This window comes from Heliangelus exortis, chromosome 2 (genome assembly GCF_036169615.1).
Source record: "Heliangelus exortis chromosome 2, bHelExo1.hap1, whole genome shotgun sequence".
NCBI lineage: Eukaryota > Metazoa > Chordata > Aves > Apodiformes > Trochilidae > Heliangelus > Heliangelus exortis.
The window spans coordinates 48,504,187-48,531,698 of record NC_092423.1 but is presented as its reverse complement, the minus strand read 5'-3'; the positions used below and the strand labels follow the sequence as shown (position 1 = coordinate 48,531,698).

The 27,512-nt window shown below is 39.1% G+C and overlaps 1 protein-coding gene across 2 annotated transcripts in view; it reads right to left on the bottom strand.

Moving 5' to 3' along the window:
• The window catches only part of ELMO1 (engulfment and cell motility 1), a 313,181-nt gene that overhangs the window by 229,459 nt on the left and 56,210 nt on the right, over positions 1-27,512 (bottom strand). For both annotated transcript variants that reach the window (XM_071736038.1, XM_071736039.1), the window contains exons 4-6: positions 22,554-22,594; positions 21,375-21,447; positions 6,938-6,988 (exon numbers count right to left, since the gene is read on the bottom strand). In XM_071736038.1, coding sequence (XP_071592139.1) covers positions 6,938-6,988; positions 21,375-21,447; positions 22,554-22,594 — 165 coding nt within the window. The remainder of the gene's footprint in view (positions 1-6,937; positions 6,989-21,374; positions 21,448-22,553; positions 22,595-27,512) is intronic.

The following is a 27,512-nucleotide window of genomic DNA, read 5'->3' as shown; positions in this document are numbered from 1 at the left end:
AGGGATGTACATTACCAGCTCCCCTAAACTGCAGAACAGCAGCACAAGTAGGACTAACCTATCCACAGAGATAAGATAATCCTCTTTCCTCTGAAGTCACCGAGAGCTTTGAAAGTCACCCCACTAAAACTAAAAATATAATCTAAGATCAGAGACAGCTTGTTCCTCTCTACAGAGCACAAAAATCTATAGAGCAGTGCCTCTGTTACAAAAGTGATTCAGCTCTGTTTTAAGCACATAAAAGAGAGCTTACCAACATCACAGGCTTTATCTAACTATGCCAATGTTAATACCCCAGCAGCAAAGTTTCTACACAGCTTTGCTTTTCTTGCAGCAAAAAAGTTCTGCAAGACACTGCATCCAATCAACCCTGCTCCTTCTACTACGAGAAAAGAAAATAAAATGGCAGAGCAGACCTCTTCGTTAAAGGGGTAAACAAATATTTGGCTCAGCAGCAGTGCTGGTGCATGTCTCACTGGAAATGTGGCCAAAAGTAATGTTCGCTGTTGTCATCACAAGTGTCTGATGGGTGAAAATATTGCTTTAGTGAATACCATGAAGTTGTCACAAACCTCCTAGTTCTTGTTGCCATAGCACTCATACATGCTTAAGGAATGACAGCTCGGTTACGACTGCATAAAAAATGAAACCTAGATGAAATACACTCTGAGTGCTTACCAGGGAGGTATTTTAATGATTTACAAACCATCAGAGGATGGACAGAGAGCACTGCTCATTAAAGCAGTAGTAAAGCTAGCTCCCATGTCTCTGCTCTTACTGAAAAATCATTTAGATTAAGAATAAATAAATATGTAAAACCTGCCCAAAGTACTATTATGAGGGAATTAACAGAAATATGGCTGTTCAAGTAAATGGAAGATAGCATTAACTGCTCTCCTGTTTAAAAGGGAAGGATGACAGAAACCTTGTAAAGTATGTGCTGTGCAAGCCCCAGAATTTTGAAATGTTGTTGAGAGGCATAAGCCACATGTCTAGTCTTAAATGACTTGCTCTAAGGACAGCCAGAAAGGTTGCCCTAAGGGAGCAGCAGTTCTTAAAAGGAACAGCTTAATGAGATTGTCAGCTTAAAAAGAAAACTAATGACCTAAATCCAAGATGTGGCTTGCTTAGAGACTCAAATAGCCATTTGGAGGTTAGGAATCCCAAGATCATCCTAACAAGGGATTCTACTGATCAAATTATAATTTCTTAGCCACCAAACACTTCATGCAAACTTTGAAAGCAACTTATTACCCAGATGTATACAGGGTTTCTGTACAAAATATAAAATAAAGCAAGCCAGGGAAGGTGGGCGGACACAGATTCCAAAAGCAACTGCTATCAGATTCTATTGTGATATAGAAGATATCTGGGCAATTGATTAGGATTGCTGTTTTACTGTTATGCAATTAATTTTCATCTTTATCTTTTACAGAAAACAAATAAAATATGAGTATTTTTATCTTTCCTGTAGATGTTACTCACTTATTCAACTGTCTGCTGGAAGAAGGGCATGCAGCAACTCTCAAATATAATTTTGTACTAACAAAACAGGTGCATTTCTGTGGTTAGTGATTTAGATCACTCAGTACTGAAACACCGTGGTGGTTTAAACTGCTGCTGTTTCCTGGCTTGTCAGTTCCACTTCACCTACAACTGTGCACACACTGGGAAAGTGATGGAGGAATGGATATGTTCCAAAGCCATCTTTATACACAAACCAGATTCAACAGACCCCATAAGGCTGATGAGTATCTCCTTCCAGGTATGCAAGGAGATTCAATATTAATTAGTAAAGTCAGTAATTGTTAACAATAACACTCAAGCACAAGTTCTATATCTAAAGCCCTGTACAAATGTAAAACACAGAGCAATCCTATGGTACTACTATACACAATTAAGAAGGCAGAAACAGAGAGCAGGGAAAAGCTCATTTCTAGAGTCATGTACTAATTATTCGACAAAAAAAAAATTATGGTTGCATAGGTGTATGTATTATGTAAATATGCCTAAAATAAATTTATGCAATCAGTATTGACTTATGAACGTTTGAGAAGTGTTTTGGGTTTGTTTTTTTTTCGTCTTACAGCATCTGCAATAATCCTTTTTGCTTACTATTCAGAATACACCTTTGGAAATCTGAAAACATGAGATGAAACGTTGTCTATTAAAAGAAAAAAATCAACCCAAACCCTCTTCTTGTACTTACTATGAGCAAACAAATATAGAAGTGGCTCATTGACTTCCACAGTCAGTGCTCCTGGTAGTGGTATAGTTCAATAATAACTAATTCGCCATTATATGATAAGCATAATCACAATAATAAGCTTGATCGGCAAATATTTAGGCATTCACTGAACTTAAAGAACATCAAAACAGTTCAGCATGTGTTAAAGCAATTGTAGATCAAAGGTTATAGACCAAACATCCAAACTTTTACTAAGAGAGAGAAGATTCAGATGCTTAAGTAGAAATAGGCTAAAAAACCTCTACAGTTCCTTACCTGTGTAGATCCCATATAAACAAACAAGCTGTAAAAGCACTCAGGGAAAACACTATGATGACAATTAAAAAACATCCCTATATATACAAATAGTTCAAGCTAGGAATGCTAATACAGATGCCTACACACAAATTTCATGTTTGAGAAGTCATTCTTCAACGAGGAGATCAAAGATAAACATGTGCCAAAAGAAAATGATCAGGCACCATAAATACTGCATTCAAAAAGGCTTCCCATTGGCTCAGCGTTTATGGTATAAGGTTCCTGAGCAAGTAGAATTTTTGTAAGTGTTCAAGAAGCTATTTTCAAATAAACAGCACATACTCAAGTGATCAGTTCTATTTGAAAACCATTACATCAACAAAAGAGGCCAGTTCCTTCAGTTCAATTTTCCCAGTATTTTAGCATCCTTTCAGAATGATTAGTCACTGGAATCAGGATTTTCAGGAGCCAACTGAAGGAATCCTGCAGTGGCACACGCTAAAAGGTTGGACCCTGCTTGCTGCATTGCAGGACCAGAGGGTCCTTTTGGAAGAGTCTCACGCTCAGAAGAAATTACAGCTCATTTATTTCTATACCTACCCACCATCCACTGGAATATGGGTATCACAAAACAGACAATAGTGATCTGGCATTTCAACTCTCACATATGTTCAAATACAAAGAAATGTTGCATAAGACACTTTTGATAAGTCCACTCAGAAATGCAACTGAACATGTTGAAGAAAAGGGGAAGAAAACAGGTCACAGAAAACTGCAAAAACTTTCAATAGCAAAAACAATTCTTGAGAAAGATGATAGGAGAGGTTAAAAATAAATAAGAAAAATGATATAGGAACAAAGATAATATGGGAGAAATTCAATCTGTACTCAAGTTACCTAGGAAACAGAGTGTCTGTGTGGTGAGTAGTTTATAGAGGAAAAAAATAGCACTGTTTAGAAAAAAAAGCGCCTTTCAGAGAATCACACAAACTTAGCAAACAGACCTACTGAAACAAAGAGGCAGTTCAAATTCCCACCAGGCCTAAAAACTGGTGTTTGCAAAGTTTTAACTCAAAGAAGTTTAAAATAGACACATTGTAAATCTCTGAAGGCAAGGATTTATAATGGATTTAGCAGCACGTCATAACTGCAGCTTTGCCCTTGCAATATTAACAATGATTTTCAGAAAAATATGCCCATAAGCACACATAAAATGAACTAAATCTGAGATTACAGAACAGAAATTATTTAACATCTAGATCTGGGGAGTTAATTTCAAATCCTAATTTTAAAATGCCAACCCAGAAATGCTGTTTTACTACTTCTAGATAAAACTAACCTTTTTCCCCCCCTCTCTCCTTCTAATTTTCAAGAGTAGATGCTCTAGGTATGTGAGCACCACACAATTTGGGGCTAGCAACAATGGAACTCAAAGATCATACCTCATCCTTCTCACCTGATTTTCAATGACTCGCAGCATGAAACTCTGAATGGGGACAGCCAGACTACTGGCTGTCATGGTAATAAATTGCATGAAAATTAAGAACTAGACAACTATTTAAATTGATGTAGCATTCAGAACTGGTTAGAATGATTTCTTTCAACTCTTTAAAGGAAAAGAAATTTCATCAAAAGACTTGTGAAGTTCAGGATGGATTTCTTCTGCCAGCAATAGCCAGAAAGGAGGCAGCTCAGGCCTCTCTAGAACTACATGGGTACATCACAGACACCACATTATCTGCATGCAGTTCCTCTTTAGTTTACCTCAGTCTTCCTTTTTTTTTTTTCTAATTCCTCTACCTTTCCAAAAAGTTTTTTTGTTATGATTTTCTTTCTGTGTGTGTGTGTGGGGGGGGGGGGGGGGGGGATTGTTTCAGCTTTGTACTTGATGAAGGATACAGAAAAAGAGGGAAAAAAAAAATTCAGAATCTTAGTATTTTCACAGGATGAGAAAAACATTTCCCACCAGCTCTAGCAGCTAAGAAAGCATCTTTCCCATTTTGCAGGAGAATATCATGCAGTCTGTTCTTCACATTATCCCCTCCAATCACTGTTGCTCTCATAGAGGCTATTAGAGGAAAAATGGAAACAGATGGCTGGTTAGCTTTTCAGGGTTAACTACAAGCATTGTGTGGGTCACCAGTCTGAAAACCACAGCTTGGAGGCCTTTAATCTATCTATTTTAGTTCCTTCTGTGATGACTACTTTGACAGTACCTTAAAATCAAAGATACTGATGTAGGGTGGGAACACACAGGACTTCACTTTATGTCTATTTTAAGAATACAAATACTGTCTAATCTGACAAAAAACAATCCAGTACTTCAAAACTTTTTCCAAGCCACCTCCCTGATTCTGAGAAAAAGTTAAAAATAAAAAAAAAAAATTAAATATGAGGAAAAATTTAAAATAAGCACCTTTCCAGGGACAAACATCAATACTGAAGACTAAAAAGTAGACTGGCCTCCTATCTTGTAATGGGGTGGTTGAGTCATTCATAGTTGCAAAATGGTACATATACTCAGGTCCTCAGCATCCCAAGGACCCCTCTCTCTTGCCTGACTAACCCTGAGGAAAGTCACTGAAGAAGCAGAACAAACAGAAGTTGCTCTTGTGCTAAACCCCACCTTCACACCCATCCGTATTAGCAGAAGGTTTTATAAATCCAAAATTTGTCTTTTGTGTTTGTAGATCATGTTTCTAATTGCTCAAGTGCTCACGAAGACAGACAGGCAGGCATTTCCACAGATCAGTCAGAGCACAGCCTCCCTTCAGTTTCACATGGTGCAACTGGTTGTGGATTTTGAGAGAGGGAAGGGTTCCATGAGTTGTCTCATGCTATCACTCCATACCATGGTTACACAAAAGAATGATGCAATGTGTTTGGACCACATTGGTTCTTGACGAACCACAGATGTTACTTTGACTCGATGAAATCCCAAGTCTGGGCAGAACACAGTCCTTTTTCAAGTGTAGTGGATACTTGGTTTTAAGAAGTCCCAGAGGTTAGGAGGAACTGGTGCTGGTGCTGTTTCTTTGGAAGTTTCATCAAACGGGGTTTATTCCACCAGCAAGTGGTTTTCTCACATATAAGGTTGTTTTGGTGACATATGATAAGAGATTCTGGAGTCACATAGACCCTGATGAAGCCATGGTCTGAAACTGCTGTTTATTCTTGTGACTATACAACAATCACTGAAAAAAAATTATGAATGATAATGGAAATCTCTTTCTTTTGCCCATCTGGCTGTTGCTTAGAAGCCCTTCCTGTTAAGACATTAGTCTCCTGTAGATTAATATTGCAGCACTTACTGAAAAAAATTGAGGCATTTATATGCTTTCATATAGGCTTTTTCAGTTTCCACTTTCACACAAACCTTCATGCAAATTCAGTTATCTCCCAAGTTGAACATAAGCCACCATCAGGCTGAGCAGGCTGGAGAGGAGTAGAAATGCATCTGATGCCAGGAGAACCTCAGAAGTTAATAACAACGTACACTCCTCTGTTTCTTTTTTGAGCATAGGCCCGACTAGCTGAGAAGTGATCCATCCAAAAACATATCTATGATCTCTGCGTGGCTTCTAGATAGAAGTTTTCACATTTTGTGGCAGCAACTGACCCCACTCTTAACAAGTTCAACTGGAGCCAAAAGTTAAACCACCATAGCTCCCTCTTGCCTATACAAATAAGCTGCAGTACAGGCTGGCAGATTTTGGCCAAAAGAATGTTTCAAATCTGCACAAGCTAGAACACCACTATGAAGAGGTAAACCATTTTAATGGCACACTACATTTGTCAGCAAGCAAATGGGTTTGCTGCTGCCTTAAACATACATCTTCTGGGATTAATAGTGGCTTTTATCATGCGGCAACAGTACTGCTCAACTCAGCAGGAAAACAGGCCATTGCAAGGCAGGCAGCATCTCTGCCATGCTTTTTGAGGAGCTGGCAAGGAGGTGGTGGTGAAGAAAAAATAAACCCAGTAAAATCTCAAAGATTACAATTGCTACTCACTCAACAGAAACCCAGAAAGCACAAAAACTCTGATCTAGGCTGCCCAGAAGAGCTCTCTGTGATTCAACTTCCAGCCTTTTCTCTTGACTCTGGGGCAGAAAAGGAGAACTTAAGTGGGGCTGCAATGTCAGCAGCGAAGCAGAGGTATTTTGGACATGAAATCTGTTCCCAGTGAGAGGGAAGTGAGAGACAAGACCCACTCAGTTCTGCCAAGCCTATCACTAAATGTCACTCGAAGTGATACCACTGCTACTCCCAAATAACTCAAAAGAAAAAGACTACCACATACATTCATCTGGTGAGCACACCACCAGCCTCTGTTGCAGGAGGACTCTGGGATACCGCATGGCTAAATCTTAAAAATACATACATCTGTTGACAATGATTTACTATTCAAATCTTCATCTTGAAGGGAGAAAAGAACAGAACAGTAACTCACTGGAGATGTTGTTAACCGAAGGATCGCTCCGTTTTTTATTTCATTACGATTCTGAAAGAGAGAAATCCAAAAGGTTTCATTTGAGAATTACATAAAAAGATGAAATATGCAATGAACAGAATGCCACACTAAGCCAACAACAGTGCGTTCCCCTGTCTGCATGCAAAAGCTTTCCTCTTTCATATGTGAGTTCACACCTATACAGTATTTTCCTCACTGAGGCATACAAAGATTAGCTTCAACAAATAGGTGGCCGTTCATATAGTATTTACCAAATCCAAACCCTTTCAAGAATGACCTCATGTTTTTCAAAGTTTAGCTTCCACTGGCAACTTCTAAATAAATATTTCTTTGAAACATACTGCCCATGGTGTCTGGCGCTGGTATTGCTCTACATAGTTGAGGAGTTTGTAAGTTTGCTGAAACCTGTCATTAAGCATCTGCAGGATTTAAAATCTATCCACTGGCTCTCCATTTTCTATAACAAGAACATGCTGACTTAAACCACTGGAACCAACCCGCTGAGCTCTGCTACCATGAATTTGCATTCTCTGTCAAAGTTAAAAAAAAAAACCCAAAAGAAACCCAAACCATTGCTGTTACTGGTAAATAAAGTTCAAACATGCCGTAAGTCATTCTCCTTACCCAGCTGGCAGACAGAAGTGGCATTAAACCTTTTCTTTTGGTTAAGCTCACATACAATGTTTAACTAAACTAAAGCTATAAGTAGATGAAAAAGCTGCTATGGCATAAGCTTACATGATGCTTATAAAATCCTCACAACTTAGTGGTCAATGCCAACATGCATTCTCTTCTCCTGTAATCATAGGGGAACCTGCCCCTCCTTCCAACAAGCTACTTCCTGCTCACCACAGATTAAGAGAATACAGTGCCCAGCACAATGAACAAACTGACCATGCACAGGACAATGCACAGTCACAACTTCGTTCATGGTTCAATAGTTTGTCCATCAGGCATCACCCTAATTCAAAGGAATCAGAGGAATCCCCAAGAGTATGAGAGATAAGAGCTAATTTTGTTCTAAAGACCAGATTGCAGGCTTTCTGCAGGCTGTTCAGACAAATAAGTGAAAGTGTATTTCTCCTCAAGCGATCCTTTCCCAATTTCATTTCACCCTTCTACTCCCAATCAGATCAAAATCTCAAAAAGCTCAGACCCAAAAATCTAAAACTAAAATAAATCTTGCCTGAAACCAGGTCAAGTAGTCCCAAAATAAAACACTAGTACACTGTCTATTTCTTAGTACCCAAGTCCTCTGTAGGTTTGGTTCTAGCTGTATGCAAGATCACCCTCCACCCACAAGCACTTCCTCACTCTAACTAAAATAACTCAAGTGCCAGACAACACAGGGGTACAAGGGAGAAGCTTTTTACAGCATCTTTGCTTACATATGCAGCTAAATCATCTCAGTCTTTAGCAGTCTCCTCCTGCCAGCAAAGCCCCAGGGAGGCCAGCCAGGCTATACTTAAGAGAGGGGCAAAAACGGATGAGCAGCTAAGTACAGGGTGACTTCCCACAGTGCTAACGAAGTGCCAGATTTTCTGCTCCGGTAGTAAAACAGCACCAGACTTAGCTACGCCTCATCATATATAAGGAATCTGTATGAAGTGGCAACAGCACATTTGTGTGGTTTAATCTAAATCAGTGTTGAAACAAACTCACTTTGCAAACACTTGTGGTGGCTTAAACTGTTACCACCTCCTGGATTTGTGTAACTGAATCAAGTAATTACTTGTCCTAAAAGACAGGCAGCATAGGCTAAATCTACCTCCATCAACAGCTCAGGTTAAGCCACTGGACCTCAGCTGCCTTAGGCCAGAGTATGTGCATGCAGACACACACCCAGGGTTCCATCAGCTTTATAGGAAGGTAGCAAATTCCAGTGTGCGACAGTATTAAAACCATTTAGGGGATGAGACAACACTCAGCTTCAATAGCAACAGTCACATCCAGAAGTGTAAGTTCATATCCATATGAAAACATCAGAGCTAAGCAAATAGACTGTTCTTAAACATAAGCAAGAGCACACAGAGAGGTTTATTTCTTTAGCAGCATAACTTTAAGTTCAAGGCTTCTCATGTTTCCTGCTCTAACTAGCACAAACTACCAAATCAGACGTACAAATTAGTTTGTGGCTTACCAAGCAAAGTCACTTCATTTAGGCCACAATAAACGTGTCTACAAACACTCCTACTCCACTGCAAACATGAGATACACCAGGCTTTGTGTGAGAAGGCTACACTACGGTGTCAGAAGTTCCAAGGAGTTTGCTGAACAGTGGAGTACTACTGCAAGGCAGGGTGACTCCCTCATCACCCTCCGGCCTGTGTGCTCCCTGTTCTACCCTGCACCAGCTCGACTCTGAACAGACCTCTTTGAGGGGTCAGCCATAGGATCCCACTAACCTGGCAGAAAGCAGCCCTGGGAGGAAAGTGAGGAGAGTTGTCCAAGTTTGTGAAAAGCCTTCCATCAAGGTAATAAACAGAAGCAAGCTCTGAAAGTGTTGAGCACTAGCACTAACCCAGGAAAGATGGTGGAACCACGGGGAATGGGTCAGGGCAAAGAGAACAAGAGAGGTGTAAGGAAGAGTTACACCATCTCTTTTAGGGAGCAGCAAGCTGTCAACCACAACCTGAATTACATTAGTTGGCAGTTGCTTCAGGCTGAAATCCTACTCCACAGTTTTTCAGTTACAGTAGTTTTGTCACAAGCTAAAATCCTGCCCATAAAAAAAGCTTGGCTTATTCTGATACACTCTCTACAGTGCCACGCATGAAGGTTAAAAAATAACCTCTAATTACATAAGGACACTTACAGATTGCGTAGATTGAATCTACAACCAATTTAGCAAGTGGAAAATATCTTGTTAAAAGTTTGCCATTTCTCCATAGTTAGAGGAATTTAAAAGCAAGTGGAAAAAGAGAAGCTGATAGCCTGGTTGAAGTTCAGATCTCACATATCTGGTACACAAGAGAAGTACTGTTTTCCACAGTGACCATATGTTAGCAGGTTTTATATGAAATGGCAGATGAAAAAGAGCATAGAGTACATAAAAGCACTGCTGCAAGTTTTGTTTGGTGTCTTGCTGGAATTCTGAGATCTGTTTATTTATCAAGCCCACTCTGAAACACCAAAACTTTCAGACTCAAAGTTTCCACACTTGTCAGAGCTCACAACACCCAAAGCCCAAGGAGGATTCATCACACCAAGCTCACAGAAAAGGACATAGGTGCCCTGTACTGTAAATACCATCTCTGCTATCACAAGAAAGAGAGAGCCTGTCTTCAACTCCTGATTTAAACAAAGGCTTAAGGAAAACTGCCCAAGCCTTCTTTCTGAAATATTCAAAGCATGAACACAGCAGGCTAGCCAAAACTTGAAAAAGGTTAGCTGTTCCCCAACCAAAAATCCAATTTTGTTTATCCATTCTAAATAATGACTTAAGTGCCTACCAAGAAACAGTGTGGAGGCGTACAATTAAGCCAAGAGGATTTCCTACATTAGCTGTGTGATGCAGCAGTCACCATGCCATTTAATTTCAATTGCAACATTTACACACAGTTAATCTGCTTAGTATTAGGGACAGTATCCTGTGGATTTCTTTTTCAGGATAACAGAATGTCATTCCAACACAGCAGCCCAGTTTTGGAAATAGTGTTGGTAAGCACCACGGCTATTCAGGACAGGGAACACCATTACCAAAAACTTCTTCCAAGGCATTTTTTATCTTTTTCTCAAGTGGACATCAGATACTGTTTGTGCTCCTGTTCTGTATTAGGAAATCTTAATTCCTGGGCGTTGAGGGAATTAGTGAAACACCACTGTGCAAAATGCCCCTAAAAAACCTCTCCATAACACAAAAATAGGTTTGTTATAAACATTACCTAGGAGGGCTAAGACAGAAGTTATCTTATGGATACAAATAAGCCTCATTGGCAATATTGAATCTACACTCAGGAGATATTTTTTTTCTAACTGAGTAGGTAGTATTTCCTAGCATTATAGTTCTGCACAACACTTTCCAAGTTTGACTTTTCAATCAGACAGACAACTACTATAATGAAAACACATGAACAACAAAACACAGTGGGAAGTAGAGGATACCTAGGACTGTGTGCCTTGTATTGGGGCCCTCAGTCTTCCAATTTCACCAACTGGAACAACATGAAACTACACTATCTGTCACCAGATCTTGCTCCTTCTCAAAGATCTGCCTTTACTGAGCCCTGTGCAGGTAACTTGCAGACTTGCAGGCCTCAAGCATTAACAGACTCTACCAAATCACGGAGAGGGATGAAGGTGGGTAAATTCCCTTAAAAAAAAAAAAAAAATCAAAACAGTCGAGCCATTTATTCAGAGTTTTGTGGGAAAGACACACTGGAAAACTAAAAGCAAAATTAAAGTTGATTTTGCCATGTATTTGTCTTATCATTTTAATATTTTAATATTCTGCTATTATAAAAAATTATATATGTGTATTTATATTATACATATTACATATATTATATATAAATATATATTTAATATTAATATTTTAATATTCTGTTATACCCAGCAAAATGGCTCGTGATACAGCTCATGCAACTGGTTGGAAAGAAATGTTTCCTTAATATGTTTGAGGAAGACCTAGAAGCCTTAGTCCCCATGGTTAGAGCTCACTCAGCACTATTCTTTAATGTTGACCAGTTTCCTTTTCTAACTGGACTAAAGAGAAAGAGAGAAATCTAAAAACCTTCACATGTCTGTATTGTTCTGTAATAGATTCTTTCCTATTTTCATGCTCCTATTATTTTAATACACCTCTCTCCAAACTGAGACAACAGAAAATTAGATATACGAAATATATTTTGTTAGAGACTCCGTAGCATTTTAACCAGGATGACTTTAGGCCAGTATTAAATACAGACAAAGTGATACACAGTAGTGGTCATTTTTAAGTTGCAACTCAGCAGATGAGCAAAGTCCTTGTTGGTACAGCTCCCCTAAAGCATTGATTAAAATGGGCTATGGCAGCCAGTAACCAGTGGGCATCATCAGAAGTGGTTCTGCAAACCAGACAGAAGGCACAAGAACTTCATGAACCCCTATGCAGGGTACTGTGTGCTCTGACCTTCACACCCTAAGGAGGATCCAGTCATGTTTAGTTATAATAATAACTAAAACTTGGGAATATATGCAATGGGCCCATCTCACATGCCTTAGGAAAAGAACATGCATATCAGCTTGGCCCAGGAGATAACTAAAGAAACAAGTCAAATCCTGGATTTGTACTAATTTGTTTGAACATTCAGAGGAAGAGGTAACCTGACTATGATTGGTGTCCCTACTCCTTCCAATATCTCCAGGACCAACGTTTGGATAAACACAACCCAAGAGTGAGAAATAATCACTTCAGTATCAAGGAACAAGTACTGCACTCATATACAAAGGTGCAACCCCCCAAAGCCATGGATAAGTTAACTGTCTGAAGGATACATTCTTCGTGGAAAGATATTCAGGATGTGCCCAAACTCCCTCAATGGCCTTTTGTAAAAATCGGCCAGCTCCAGAAGGAAGAAGTTGGTATTGGATATGTGGAGACAAATCCAGAAAGGTGCTTACCAACAAATTGGTCAGGAATTTGCACTTTAGGAGCTGTAGTCCCTAACGTGACCGTTACTGAGAAATTGAAAAATGAACAAAATGCTATTTTGTTCAATATACAAAATGCTATTTTGTGTAAAACCAACAAATACGGCTCAGAACCTTCAACAAAAGGAACAAAAGAGGTAGCAACCCCCTGGCTAGGAGACAGATGACATTTTTCTTCTTTTCCAGATGTTTTTTCCATTGGTTGGGAGTAAGAGAATTGGAAAAAGCAGTAATAAATATCTCAGCAATGATCAAGACAACTGAAAATAAGACTGCTGATGCAATCAAAGCCCTCCGTGAGGAAGTTACACAATTGGCAAAAATTACAGCACAGTACACAAGGGCTTTGGACATGCTTTTGGTGTCAAAGTCAGGGGAGTATGCACAGTAATAAATATAAGTTGCTGTGTGTATGTGGACCAGGGTGGAAGAACATCCACAGACCTGAACAAAATCTGGCAACAGACCCAAGTTTTACAAAGGAATGATATCTCTCTTGGATTTCCTGAAATATGGAATTGGTATATTTCTTAGTTTCCAGGCTTAGGTAGCTGGTTTAAAAGAATTGTAGGTGTAGCAGTAATTTTTATGTTAGCTTTTTTGTGTTTATCTTTACTTGTACAATGCAGTATAAGATGCTACAGCCAAGCTCACTTCTCAAAGAAAACTCCTTTCCATCTTAATAAGGAGAAAACACAGTGGAAATTGTTAGAATATTAACAGGGAAATATGTCCAACAAAGAAAATATGAGTGATGCTTAAGTGATTAGAAGTTTGTATATACTGAAGTCCCAAAGGGGGAAATAGGTGTCAGTTATTAATTTCAAGCAAAATTTGGGGGGGAAAAAAAAAAAGTCACATTTGGGGAAAAATCACACAATATAGAACAAAAGAGACATGCAGAATAAAAATAGAGCTTATATAACAGGAAAGAATTAGAAAAAGAAACATCCCAAGTAGAGGAAAACATGTCCCAAGTATTCAGCAGCCTGTCCTTGAGACAGGCCTACAAGACACCTGTGAGACAGATGAAAGGGCTGGAAGGGAGTGCTACCAACAACTTATCTTGGTTATAGCCTTGAGCACTATGGCCTTGGTAGAAAACATCAAGTTATTAGACTCTCTTTATTAACATGTCATTAATATTAATGTACTATTAGCATAGCAAAAATATCACCCAGAGGTTAGAGGGACTCCTACTAACAAAAAGCCCCCTATTTTTTGAGCATGTGTAGTGACATTTTTAAGCACTGCCACTTTCAATGAAAGTGAGGAGCTAGTAAACCAATCATGTGTGCAAATGACAAAATATAATTACAGTCACTTTTCACATTTGGGGGTATAAAAGTAGCACTTCAAATTTTAGGAAATTAAGTTTGCTTTGTGGAATACCACTCTGCTCCTTTTTCTGGGCAGAACTGGATATTAAAGCAAGTCGTCACGTGGATCTGCTTCTTGCACACCAGGTGACAGACTCCACATTTTTGGGGCAACACCAGCAGTGTTAGGGAAAATGCAGAGAGAAGCAAATGAAACCTCAGTGGGCTTCAGGAGCTGCTTCACAAGGCAAGGTCATCTCGTTTTGGAGGGACAAAAGCCACAGAAGGGAAAGTAGTGGACAAGCTGAGTGCAGAAGCATGGTTATCAAATCCTGCAGTATGACAACTAGCATGTTGAAACCAGTATGTGATCAGTTTAAGGCAGATGAAAAATGTAGCTCTTCCTTCAGCAGGCAGTGAATTTCCTGAGCTTGCTGTCACAAAAGGCTGTGAAAGCAGGCAGCATCAGGAGGTTCAACAAGAGATAGAAGAATTCTAGGGCCCTTATATGAACCCTGAGTGGACTAAGTGTAGACTTCAACACCTGTAGTACAACAAAGGCAAATGCTGAGGAAGCAGGAAGGGAGTGAAAGCCATGAATAGCATTTGCAGCTGAAGATAGACTGTGAAGTTAGATACAACACTTGGATGACTTGGTAAGAAATTTCTTAAGTTCATCTTTAGTCACCAGAAACTTTAATAAAGTGAGAGTTAAGACATATAGGTAATTATCAACATCGTACTACTTGGCATGACAGGGCTGTACTGTTTTAGAAGAAAAACTGAGGCAGTTCATCTTTTGATAAAATTCTGTTTCTGTGAAGCTGCTGGGAACAAAGAGAATGTCTTCTAGTTCTTCACTTTAGAATTTCTCTTAAAAAAATTAAATGTTGGTAGTGAAGTAGTTTCTAAAAACTAGTAGTTTCTAAAAACAAGAAGTTTTCTGGAGGCACAATTCTACACATATCTTTGCAGCATGTGGACTCCCAGCACTTCCTGTACAGCAGATTTACCAACACAAAGCAGCACAGACAACCACCAAACCTTAAAAAGGTTACCTCTTTGCCTCTCTTTTATTCATAAAAAAGAGGAAAGAAAAAAAAATCCAGATTTGTCTCCTGCCAGATCCATGATTTTGAGCCAACTCACCTTTCAACAGTACAGTCACTAGGATGCTAGAGAAGTGAAGGAATGAAACAAGGGAGGCAGGGGAAAAAATGCTCAAGAATGCTCAAGCAATGCACAGTTACACTGGCTTTGATGCCACTGAAGCCACATCCTAAGTAAAAGTCCATACTCATCTTCAGGTGGAGTGATCTACAAGAACAACCTGATCAGGTAACACTTTGCAGAGCAGCACTGGTGCTCCACTATGGGAAGACATGCTTTGGACACATTAGAAGAAGTTACACACAAGTTATTTTTAACCTGGATCAGTTCCCCAGTTCAAGCAACCACACAGACACGCAGACAGCTGTACCAGCAACAGGGAAGGGGTGGGCAGACAACAAACAGCCCCATCAAAATAAACATCAGGAAATGACAGGCTTAGCTGGGCTCAAACTGCTGCTGGTGAGATCATGTGGGGAAATAAGAACAGGCAACTTGGAATGGACAAAAAAAAAAAAGCCAAAACAAAACCCCACCCTAAAATAAGGATTGTCAAACTGAAATCTGTTCTTTGATGCACTTCACCCAACACAATTACACACTGAGGGCTCAGTGAAGGAGCAGTAGCTCCTAAAGCAGATGTTGTTACTAAGAGGAGTAATTGAAGACCCAAGCCAAGACCCTGGTTGTCAAATGAAAGCACAGCTTGCCACCATAAAGTAGAATCTTGCTTTTCAGTCTCTTGCTCATTCCTATTACTGTTTTTATGTGGCATAAACAGTTGCATAACTACTTGATGAGTCAACAAGGGAACTAAACTAGCTGAAAATTTTATCATTTTGGGTTTTGTCCAGTTTGTAAGGGGAAAGACAGGAATAAGTACTACTATATAAGTAGGAAAGAGGGCCAGCACTTGGAATTGGAATCACACTGAGACTTGTTTAAGGGGGAAGCCTGCAGGTGCATATATATCTCTAACATGTACACCCCACTCTTCCTCCCTTGCCTGCACCGCCCCCCTCAGATGCACAGACTGTAGGTAAAACAAACCTCCATTTATTACAATGGTCAGAATTTGCCAAAAAATTAATTCCACATCAGCCTAAACCAGTTCCACAAGCAAATGATGGACATAAGGACATTTAGAAACATGGTTTAGCATTAGGCTCAGTAGAGTTAGGTTAACAGTTGGGTTTGATAGCCTTAAAAGTCTTCCAACCAGAACGATTATGTGATAACTTGATTCAAGGGTCCTGCCTCACCCTTACAACAGATCAGACAGGCTTTTTATTATGCAAATTTAATTCATGGCACAAAATGATTCCCCCTTGCCGCTAACACCTAAAATTTTCTAAAAAATGCTGTAGCCAGCAGACATGAAGTAGCTGTACCTCTTGGGGAAAGGGAGAAGAAATCATAACTGTTCCCTTTCAGCAGTGAGCTGTGCTGACTGCTCACTACATGTTGAAAACTACTCATCAGAAGAGAATGTTTTTTAAGCATGAAGAAAATGTATATGGGATTTTTCTGTCAGATAGATCTTACACAGAACTGTTTGCTATCAGCTGAACCCAAACAGTCCCACTGTGCCTCTGGTGTATCACATCTGCCTTCAAGTGCCATAACAAAAAGACAAAGTTTTTTCAGAATCTTTTCTCTCTCGTGATAACTTTTGAGGCAAAATTACAAAGTAAATTCAAGAAAATAAACACCTGATCCATCTCAACAGCCTTGAAATGGAAGTAAGGAACTAAACAGAAGATACTGTCACACTGCATATTTAAAAAGGAGGAAAACAGAAGAACCAAGATGTCATGCTGGAGCCAGAAAATAAAAGGTGGAGAAGACAATTATTTTCTCTGGGAAATATAGCATGAACCTAAAGTCCTACCAAATGAGTCCTAAAAACTTGGACTAATTTCCTAAGAGAAGGATTAACACTGTTCTTCAAATCAGCCTGAATGAGGGAGGACTGAAAGTGATTTAGTGTATGGATACTCAAGTTCTACCTTTATCCCCTGGAAAAATATACCAGCAGCTGCTAACTTTTACTGGAGTCCTAAGGGCAGAGCTACCAGCATTCATCAAGCAGGCAGAAGCAAGGCCACTCTGACTCTGATTCCCAAAAATAAGCTGCTCTTATTGGTAGGAATATCTGCAGGGCTGTGCTGATGTCCCAAAATAGTAAGAAGTTTGGGAATATGTGCAGAATACCACGTCAATGATGGCACAGAAAAGGGCAAGGCAGGCATAGTTTAGTTTCAGCCAAATCTGGATTGGAAGCTGCCATTTATGTAATAATATAAACAAGTATATTATCAAGAATGATAAAGATGCCAAGAAAAATGGCAGATATGAGGAACAGATCATTTCAAACTTTTCTTCAGTCCCAGCCTTCATGCTAGTTCTCATCCTCAGCTGTTTAGGAAGTACCAGGTCCTTCAATGAATGAGAAATATTTATTATTGAGAATGTCTACTTTCAACTCACCAAAGTTCAAATTACTCAATGAAAACAGATGAATGCTAAAAACATGAAAGAAAAGAAAAAACCCAAAGAACTCCAACCCTACAAGTGGCTCATTTCTTATCCTGTCATTTGCACACACTCCCACACAGGGAGTCTGTAGTGGCATGGTGGAATTTCACATGAATATACAATTACAGGTTGCATTCAGCAAAAAATAGGTCACACGCAAAAGCACCTTTGAGAATGAACAAACACCAGGGACTTTAACCAGGTTCCCAGCTTGGAGAGACAGGGCCAAAAACACAGCAATGAGATGAGTAATGACAACAGAAGTAACGTGAGGGCAGCTCCCTGTGCCAACCAGCAGAAGAGTCAGGCAAAATTAATGGCAGGAACTCAGTGTCTGCTCTACTCTAGTTCATGCAATGAGGACATAAGAATGAAAGGGAAATGCAGGAGTTAGGGAAGATGGGGGGGGGAAGAAAAGAACATAAAAGGAGTCTTCAGGTGTAAAAAACTGACCACAACAAAATGGTGACTGAATAAAAATGGACTGCAGTCACGAAAAGTTTTTATGTTTCAAAGATAATAAAAAAAAAATGGCACCAGTATCATCACTGTGTGCCAAACATAGCTTGGAGCTGGCTCACAAAGCCACTACCAGCAAGTGAATTAGCTTTTTATTCCTGATCGTTCTTTTGGTGCAGGGTTTTGCCTCCAGCAGTGAAGCCAGCTTGGACTCTATTCTTCCCCAGCCCCGTACTTCTGCAAAGCCACCTTTTGGAGGCTGCACTGTAATCTGAACAGCTGAAATGAACCAGCTCCTTCATGATCTTTTCATTTTGAGACGGCAAATTTGAGCTAACAATTCCCCCCCAGACCCGGAGCCCACGGTGGGCAGTGTAGGCACACAAATGGATCTACAGGAGCCAGACCTTGTCTGAAAGGCCAAGGGTGAGCAGCAATCAGGGACCAGCCCTACCCACCAACATGCTGCATGAGCCATTTGGATGCCTGATGGACACAAGCATCTAAGCAAAGGTGATTTTTATTCTCAATTATACACTATCTATCTAACACAATGAGATCCTGATTGAGAAGTCAGACTTTCAGATGTCTGATGAGTGCTTAGGCACTATGCCTGCTTGGTTTTCCTGTTCAAATAACCTCTTATTTCTCCCACTATAAAAAAAACCTACTAAAATACATAATTAATAATTTTCACTGCACTGTCAGGGACACAGATAAAGCCAAATGAGAGCTCCAAAGGCAACTGTGCAAACTGTATCTTCTATGATAAGTAGGAACACATTGGCTGACTCAAGGTTTATTTAAAAAAGGTCCTTACACTCCTTGAAGGCGTTATTGCTACTCCTGTAGCAGCATTTTTCCAAATAATATGGCAAAAGAAAAAAAAAAAAAGAAAAATTAAGACAGAACTGCTTGGGCGTTGTTTTCATTTGTGTACGGTATAATCAGGAAATAAAGGTCACCTACAGAAGATAGAGTTCTGCATATGACAACCAAAACACAGATGAGCTGTTTGCCACCCAAAACCAAAAATATAATTGTAAGCCATGTGTTGTCCCACATCTATAGCATTTTCACTTCAAAGTTTCCTGTTACTTTGTACAAGAATCCCTTAATTGTTTTGGTTTTTTGCTTGTTTTTTTTTTTTTTTTTCTGGTAACATTAAACACGGTGGTATTTTAAAAAAAGGGATCTCTACCTGGAAGGCCATAAATCAGCAGTCACCCAGGCTCTGTGGAAAAATGACCTATGCATAGTATTTTCTGCATATTTACAGACACACAATTAATCTTTGAGAGCAGTGAAAAATATTGACTTATCAGAAGTTATTGTAGTAGCAAAGGAGCTCTGCTCACATCCCAGTAACAGGCAGATTAAAGCAGTGTGGGCTTTAACGATTTGTGTTGTAGCTTCATTGAAGTGCATTTGTTTTCCTCATGCCTGGTGCTTTTCATTTTCTAATGCAGAAAGCAACAACATTCTACTGCACACAAATGAGGGAAAGTATGCAGAAGGGGTGATGGCCTATAGAAGCCTCTCTTTATAGCCACTGTCCAATAAGCAGTGATAAACAGTGAACAATATCTAATAAAAGTCACAGACATCTGAGTAATACTCGTGGCATTTAGAGATCTTCTCTCTTATTTATGTGACTCAGAGTCAGACACTCTGCATATTTTCAGCAGGGAATAAACAAACTCAAAGTCCTCTCTGCAATACAATCCAAAATGTTCTAGAAGACCATAATTTTCCACCCTTATTGCAAGTTACAGATGGCCAAAAGCCTTCAGACTTCCTTCTATGCAGAAGAGAGAACATTTCTCCAGAGCTGCAGGATCCTTCCCATCAAAGGTAGAGGCAAAGCTTGTACGATTCCTCTAGTTGTACCAGGACAAATTCCTTCAACCAACTGTTCAATCCTAGCTTCTTGGAAATATTCACTGTACAATCAGAGATTAAATGCCAACAGGCAAATTCAATTGTCTGGCTTATTGGAAAATGTTGTGTCACAATTCAGGGCAATTAGCAAAACACAGCCTCACTATTTAATTTGGGCGGAGGCAAAACAGCAGCCAATAATTACTTCAACAGTTTTCCTTGTGGTGGCTTTTGAAGTGTCTGTCAACTGAAACTTGAAAAGAAAGGACAAAAAGCATGTAAGCCTAAAAGGGGAGAACCCAAAACAAACTGTCAGGACTGGAGAAGGTTGTCTCGGGTGACAAGCAGTTAAATGAAAAACTGAAACTGGTCAGTTAATAAAAAAAAATAAATAAAAAGAAGCACTATCTTACAAGCAACTGCTCTAGCTGTCTTGCTAAACTTAGTCTTTCTATATGCTTAAGTGTGCCTAAATTTTTTTCATTTCTTGGGAGGAGTAAAAAGTACTGCAAGAAAACTGTTCGTATCTCAACTGTGTTTAGTAAAAACTGTAAAATGCACAAGAAAATTTAAAAGACTCTTTCAGCTCAAGAGTAAGCCAAATAAACCGATGTCAAAATAAGCAAGAGGGCTATATCTATGAAGCTAAGCTCAGGTCTAGTTTGCTCAAAATTCACTGAGATACAGGAACTTGCATGCAGACTTCAATAGGTTTTGAACAGCACTCTTTTCCCTTCACCTAGAAATGGTACCTCTGGGGCACTAATGTGTACACTCTTCCAAACAAATTAATTTATTTTTTTTTAATATTTTCAGTCATTTCAGCAATACTATCAGTTATGCTAGGAATGAATGTACTACTCGGTCTCATTCAGATGAGCACATCCCATTTATTTGGACTAGACATTCCATTTTTATTACAGCTACAGCCATTTCATTACTCTGTACTCTAATCATTACATCACTTCATGAATTGCCTATTGTCATGCTATCTGGTGACCATAAAATTAAGATAGCTTGGCATACAGTAATGGAAAAGGACAAGACAGCAGGTAGGAAAGAGCAGCAAATACTACACAGTCACCAAAACTCATTTCTATCTGATCAGCCAAAGAAGGAAGTGACACGCATGGAAGGTCTGCTCAGACCTCAAAGAGAGCCCATCATGTTTTGCAGATTTCAATTTCCTGTACACCACTTGTCAGTGGAATACTAAACATGCAGAGATAGCAGAGCCTTCAGACTCAGTGCTCAAATTCAGATATGAAGGCCTTGGTACATCCAAATTTTTATTTGCCTTTCTAAACAGAAGAAATCAGAGCAAAAATCATTAAAACCAGGTGTTCTAGTACCTACCCTCTCACTTGCATTGCATGATGGGAAATATTCTGTGGTTTTATATATTGTAATTTAAAATAAATTATTGTGGCAAACATTTTGACAGGCTATGCAAGAACTGTGTTGAATAATTTACCTACCTTCTCTGTGATGTAGAAATTAGAACTATCAGCATGCTGCAGAGCAAACTGATCATGATTTGCAAGAGACCACCTAAGAAATATGAAAATAAGTTAAACACCAAATAAAATCTTTACAAACTCAAAAAGTACCCTTTACATAATTTTACAAAGATCAAATAAGTGCCTGTCATTCCCAAGTATTCCTCATACATGTTTCCATAGCTTTCAATGAGTCCTAAAGTTTAAGATAAAGGCATGCTTAAAAAAGGAAAATTTGAGTTCAAATCTACCCTACGAATATGATTTTCCCTTTGCATATCTGAAACAAAGCCTTAAAATTGACCACAGTCAAGAAAGAAATTGCATAACAAATACCTTCCTTCAAAGACAAAGATTAAAAGAGAAGGTGGAGAGAACAGAAACTATTTTGTCAGCACAGAGATACTTCAAAAAATAAGTTGATAATGATCTGACATACATTCCAGGTCTATAAAAAATAGCAAGCACAACTTTTGCTTGCAGTAAGCAAGATCACTAAACCACTACAACACACACACAAAAATAATTACAGTATGAATATTTTACACTAGCTTATACAATACCCAATGCATATAATATTAACTTGATACATTACATTATGCATAAAATACCACCTTTTTAACTCAGCAATTTGATGAATATTAATAAGTTTCTCCTGTGTGGTAGCACTTGGTTAAGACACCATTTGTCCCCAGATATTAAAACTAAAGCAATACATTTCTTTTAGCCAATTATTGTGATTAATATTTCAGCTTGATGTGAGCAGTCACATCAACTGGACCAGCTTACTTTATCCACTAAGCTTAGCATTCAAAATTCAAAGCCACAGTCAGTGCTATAGTTCCTAAACCCACAAACTGCAGGGACCATAAGTATAAAGTGAGTGGGTAAAATGCACATCTGTGCAGAAAAACAACAAAGAGTCTAAATGAGAGTCACCCACATGATGGAGCTACTTTGTTAGGAAACTCAACTTGCAAATAATTGCTCCGACATATACTGCAAATCCAAAATCTGAAGATAAAAACTACAAGATCTAAGAAACTAATTAGTAGTCATTTAGGATATCTAGATTTTCTTCAGAAAAAAATTACAAACTGGTTGGTTTAATAACTTTAAAAGCATAGCATCTATTATGAATTATATGGTAGAACTTACCCATCGCAGACTTCTTTTATTATAGAAGACAGTGGCTTTTTCTGGTTAAGAAAAAAAGAAAATTTGTCACCAAATTGGAACAGCCCTGAGCTCTTAAAATATTCCAAAACCGCTGACTACAAAGAACAAAACAAGTTAGTAGTATTTAATTTTTTTTATTTAATATCAAGCTTGATAGCACCACAGAATCTTCTACTGGTTTGGTTTGATAACCTATATAACAGCAATTTTACACATACACATGATGACATTATCAGTCCTTTTTGTCAACATTAGCACATAAGGCATCAACTCAACTTCCCAACTGAGAAATCAAAGCCTCTTTTGTGTACACTGCATCTCATTACCCAACAGAAACAGGAGATTTAGATATCAACATGAGCACTTTCCAGCAATGACATCTGAAGCAAGGAGACATTCAATATTTTTAAACCTTCTTTTGTCCCTTTCAGATATGGTCATGTGAGGACAATAATCCTCTCTCTTAAGTAGACATATGCAGGTTGCCCTCTGATAAAACACCAGCTGGAAGGTGTTAAGATCCCAGATGTATCAGTTCTGCTTCATTCTCTACATCTGTGAGCACAAGCATGAGGACTGACTGAAAACAGCTCTGTTGCTTTGGGTCCCAAAAATAGAAGGAACAGTCTACTTTGGCAATGCTGTAGTGCTCTGAACATTTTTATAAACACAGGGTGTAAATACAAGTGACTTTTAGAAGATTGCTGGCTAAAAGAAAATGCATTTTTATATCGGAAAAATGCATGGCAATAAGAAACAGACCAAATTTCACCAGTTGGGGTGACTGCTGAGCCTTTTTTCTCCAGTACTGAGTGAGTCACACAGATGTGTTCCTTCTTTTTGATTTCCCAAGCCTAAATAGCGTAGGACCCCCTCTCTATTTACTTCAAAGAATCACGGTTCACTGAACTCTTAAAAAGCAAACAGAACAAACAGAATTCACAAACCCCCCCCCATACAACCACCCATAAACCAACATTGTTGTGAAACCAAGCTGTTTGCTTTTAATGCTTATAGAAAACTGATGAGGCTAAAAATTAAATCAGTAGCAGGGTGTGTTATGCAGAGAGAGAATTCTTTTTCCCTTTGATTTGCTTTCAGAACTGCATTGCTGCATAGACAGAAAGTCATAGAAGGGACTCTCTAGTTAGGTCAGGATCAAGGAATGATTTCTTACTTAATAGTCAATTCAGCAAGTTAGTTTAGAAACAGGCAAAAAAGCAACATAAGACCATGTTAATCAAATATGAATGAAAGTATCTACTGAAAGGATCCTGTCCCCATTTTCCATACTGTCTCAGTCCTTGGTTTCTACCCTTCTTCTTTCACTACCATTTCTATTTTGATGATTCACACTGGTTAACGTGACCAAACTAAAAACTGGCCTAATAAAAAGGAAGAAACTGGTAGGCTCAACCAGGACCAATTTCCTCATCTTATTTTGTATGTACCAAAATTACTAGCAAATAGCAGCACACGGGAGAAAAGGCAGGCAGTGGAACTGCTCCCTCCTGAAGAAACCAACAGCAGCTTCTCTGTGTTGCACAGCTCAGATGCTTGCATAGCTATAAGCCAGGCAGATTTAAAAAAAAAAACAAAAAACAAACTTGTTTTCTTCCCCACAATTATTAGCTTGATCATTTCCTCAGTCTGGATTACTCTGTCACCTATGTGCAGCTGCTTTCACCTGCTGTCCTCCTCCCTGAGGGGTTTTGTAGCTTCTTGCAATACTGCAAAAGCAATCTTTGCTTCCAAATGCCCTCTTCCTTCTCCTCTTCCCCACCCTGCCCCGCAAAAAAAAACCCAAAAAAAAAAAAAAAAAAAAAAACAACATTTCTGGGAAGGTATAGAGGGAGAAGTTTGCCAGTTTGCCATCCAGCACATATGTGCCAGCCTGTGAGTGAGCTGCTACCCAAACAGAACCACCATCTCTGCATGATGCTTCCTATTCTCTCCTCAGGATTCTACTGCAGGTCCTGCTACAATATTTTCCCATTTTGACAGAATTTGTATCTGGGATATTAATCCTTTTTACAAAGTAAATTAGTATCAGCAAACAGATTGAAGACAATGGAGGACAGAAGAGTAATTTGCCTCTCCTCCCCATTATTTCCCATAGGAACTATGGTTTCCCATCTGAAACTGACAGAAAGACACTGTAACAACCCAAACTGGCAATAACTAAGTACTGGGAAGGTTGGATACAATTAGTTTCCAAATCATTATTTTGGCACTTCTATGTTCTCTACACCATGAGCTTTTATGTCCTTTCTCAATCCTACTCATCTCCTTTTTCTATTCTATGTCATCTTTACACTATTATATGACATTACTTGAAATTAAAAAACTTAGACAACAAATAAAATCCCAACAAAATCAACTACAACCTGTAATGGGCAGTTAAAGAACAAAACCAAAATGGATCTTCAGCACTTTCATGGCATGGCTTCATCCTCCTATGGCACGACTGCTACAGCACTGATGTGACTGAGTACCACTCAGTTAACAGCAGCAGGATGAAAATGTGGAACTCTTCTGAGACACAGAGTTTGCCATTAATAACGCCATAGTGTTTTAGAAATTAATAAATATAACACAAAATACACTGCAATCCTAGTAAGCTGCTGCTCCTAATCATCTCTTGAGCCGCAGTCCCCCTACACGTCCCTAGACAATTTTTTTTTTCCTTTTTCCCCCATTCAGACAAACTGTCACCAGCACCCAGTTCACAGTGGATGTCACTGAACACAGGAGAGGGCTGCCACATCCCCCTCTGTGCCATGGCTCAGGTGGGGTCTGGCAAGTACAGGCAGTGGGGAAGGCTCTGGCAGGCAACACACAGAGTGGGCAAGCAGCACTTCTGCCTCCTGCCCTGTCTGTACATGGCCAAGCAGCACTTCTGCCTTCTGCCCTACATGGCCAGGCCTCAGCACCAACAAAGTCCTTTATTTGCTCTGGGAATGACAGGCAGGCAAGCTGCCAGCTCCCACAGTCCCTTCAGAGCCAGCTCACAGCCATGTCCAGAAACCTTTCCTGTTACTAAAGTTTGCAAGAGACATATCTATGCTTAGGCAACAGTGATGGGACTCAACAGTTTCCTTCATGTACAGAAATGTATCAGTACTAGAAGACAAAAGTAAACTATTATATTTTTTTTTTTTTATTTTGGGAACACAAAAGATGAGCTTAAAGCCTATTTCTATTCTCTGCAGAGTAGAGAATATGGCCACTCAAAGATAAGGGGTTTTTTTTCTGCCTGTCTGTAAATATTCAAAGAAATATTTATATCAAAGAAAATGGACTTGTGTTTTTGTTATTTTAATCTTCATAAAACTATTTCTATGGACATTTATATACCATCTTTGTTGCCTTTACGGTTCTGAAAACTCAAACTCACCTTATTAGTTATGGTATTTCAAAGAATTCCTTACCATCAGATAGCCAAAAAACATTTCTAAGTTTTTCCTTCATCAAAATAAGCAATTTGTGCTAGTGCCTTTTAGTTATGGGTTTCTTCCCTACAATAGTAAAAATGAAGTGTGCCTTTTTATACATGCTGAGATGCTCGTTTAAAGCTCCAAGAAAATCAAGTTGTAGCTTCAATGTATGAAAAAACAGAGATTAAAGTAAATCTTACCCTCTCTATAGGAAATAACCCCTTCAGCAAACATATCATAGCCATCTGTGCTGAATGGATCAGTTAGTACGAAAGTATTTTCCTAGGGCAGGTATTAAATTGATATCTGAAATCCAGTGGGAAACGACAATGGGGTATTATGGCCTCGTGACTTAATGATCTGTGTACATGGGGAGAATCCTGCCACCAACACCAAGCACAGGCAGCACTAAAGCTGAGGTGAATTTACACACGTGGTAAAGCTTTAGCTGGGCTGGCTGATTAATACAAGTGTCCAAGATGCTGGCTAAGTGTAGCCCTAATTCCATTCACCATGCAGTAATACCCAGTCACCACTTCTGTACTCCCCTACAGGTCTCAGGTCACGTCTCCACGTTTTGTGTGCACACAATCCCCAAAGTGTTTTCTTCTGCCCTTGCACTGTGCAGGAGGTTGCTGCTTGTGCAATATTTTGTAGCATCTCTAAAGTAACTTCCAGAACACACATTGCTATTTCCCCCTCTGATTTCCTCACCAGTTTCATTCTTTCATGTCTAAACCATGGGTTCCTCATAGAGGTAACGAGTCACTAGGAAGCACTAAGCACAGGTATCCAATAATTTAGGCTGGCTGAGTCTAGGTCATTGTTTTGTTCCAGGGAAATTCTGGGATGAGTAAAAGAAAGCTAAAAACATTCAGTACAACAGTGCACACCAAGCTCCAGGTCCAGTTCAAACCACCAGAGCACTGACCAGGGTTTAAAGCACTTCCAAATCAAATAGCAAGTCTGTGTGTGTGTGTGTGTAAGTTGTAGAGAGAAGCCTCAGACTCAGTAGAAATAGGTTATATATGCAGTTCAGACATACTGATTGTGCTACACCAGGGGTTGCAGACAGGTTTCTTTCAGGCCAAGGATGAATCTTTCCTTTTCAAATTACTAGTAGAGATTAATAGCTTTTTCTTCTTCTGGCTTTTGGTTTGGTTCGTGGTTTTTTTTTTTTAGAGAATGATCAGGGTATCACCCTCCCTGGCTGACACTTTTTAATCATAGATGTAGCAAGAAAAAACTTCAACCCTTGCTGTCATTAAGCCTACCACAGAAAAACAGCAGATGCAGCACATCTGTTAGTGGAAAACAACTCAGTATTAAAAAAAAAAAACAAAACAACAAACAAAATTCTGTTCCTGATCATGCATCTGTCAAAAAACAGAATCTCAAGCCACTAAATACCCCATTCTGTCTATAATTAATGCCACCATTCTACTAACAAAGCTTTTAGTGATAAAGTCATTTTTATGGCTATTAAAAACAGAAAAACACC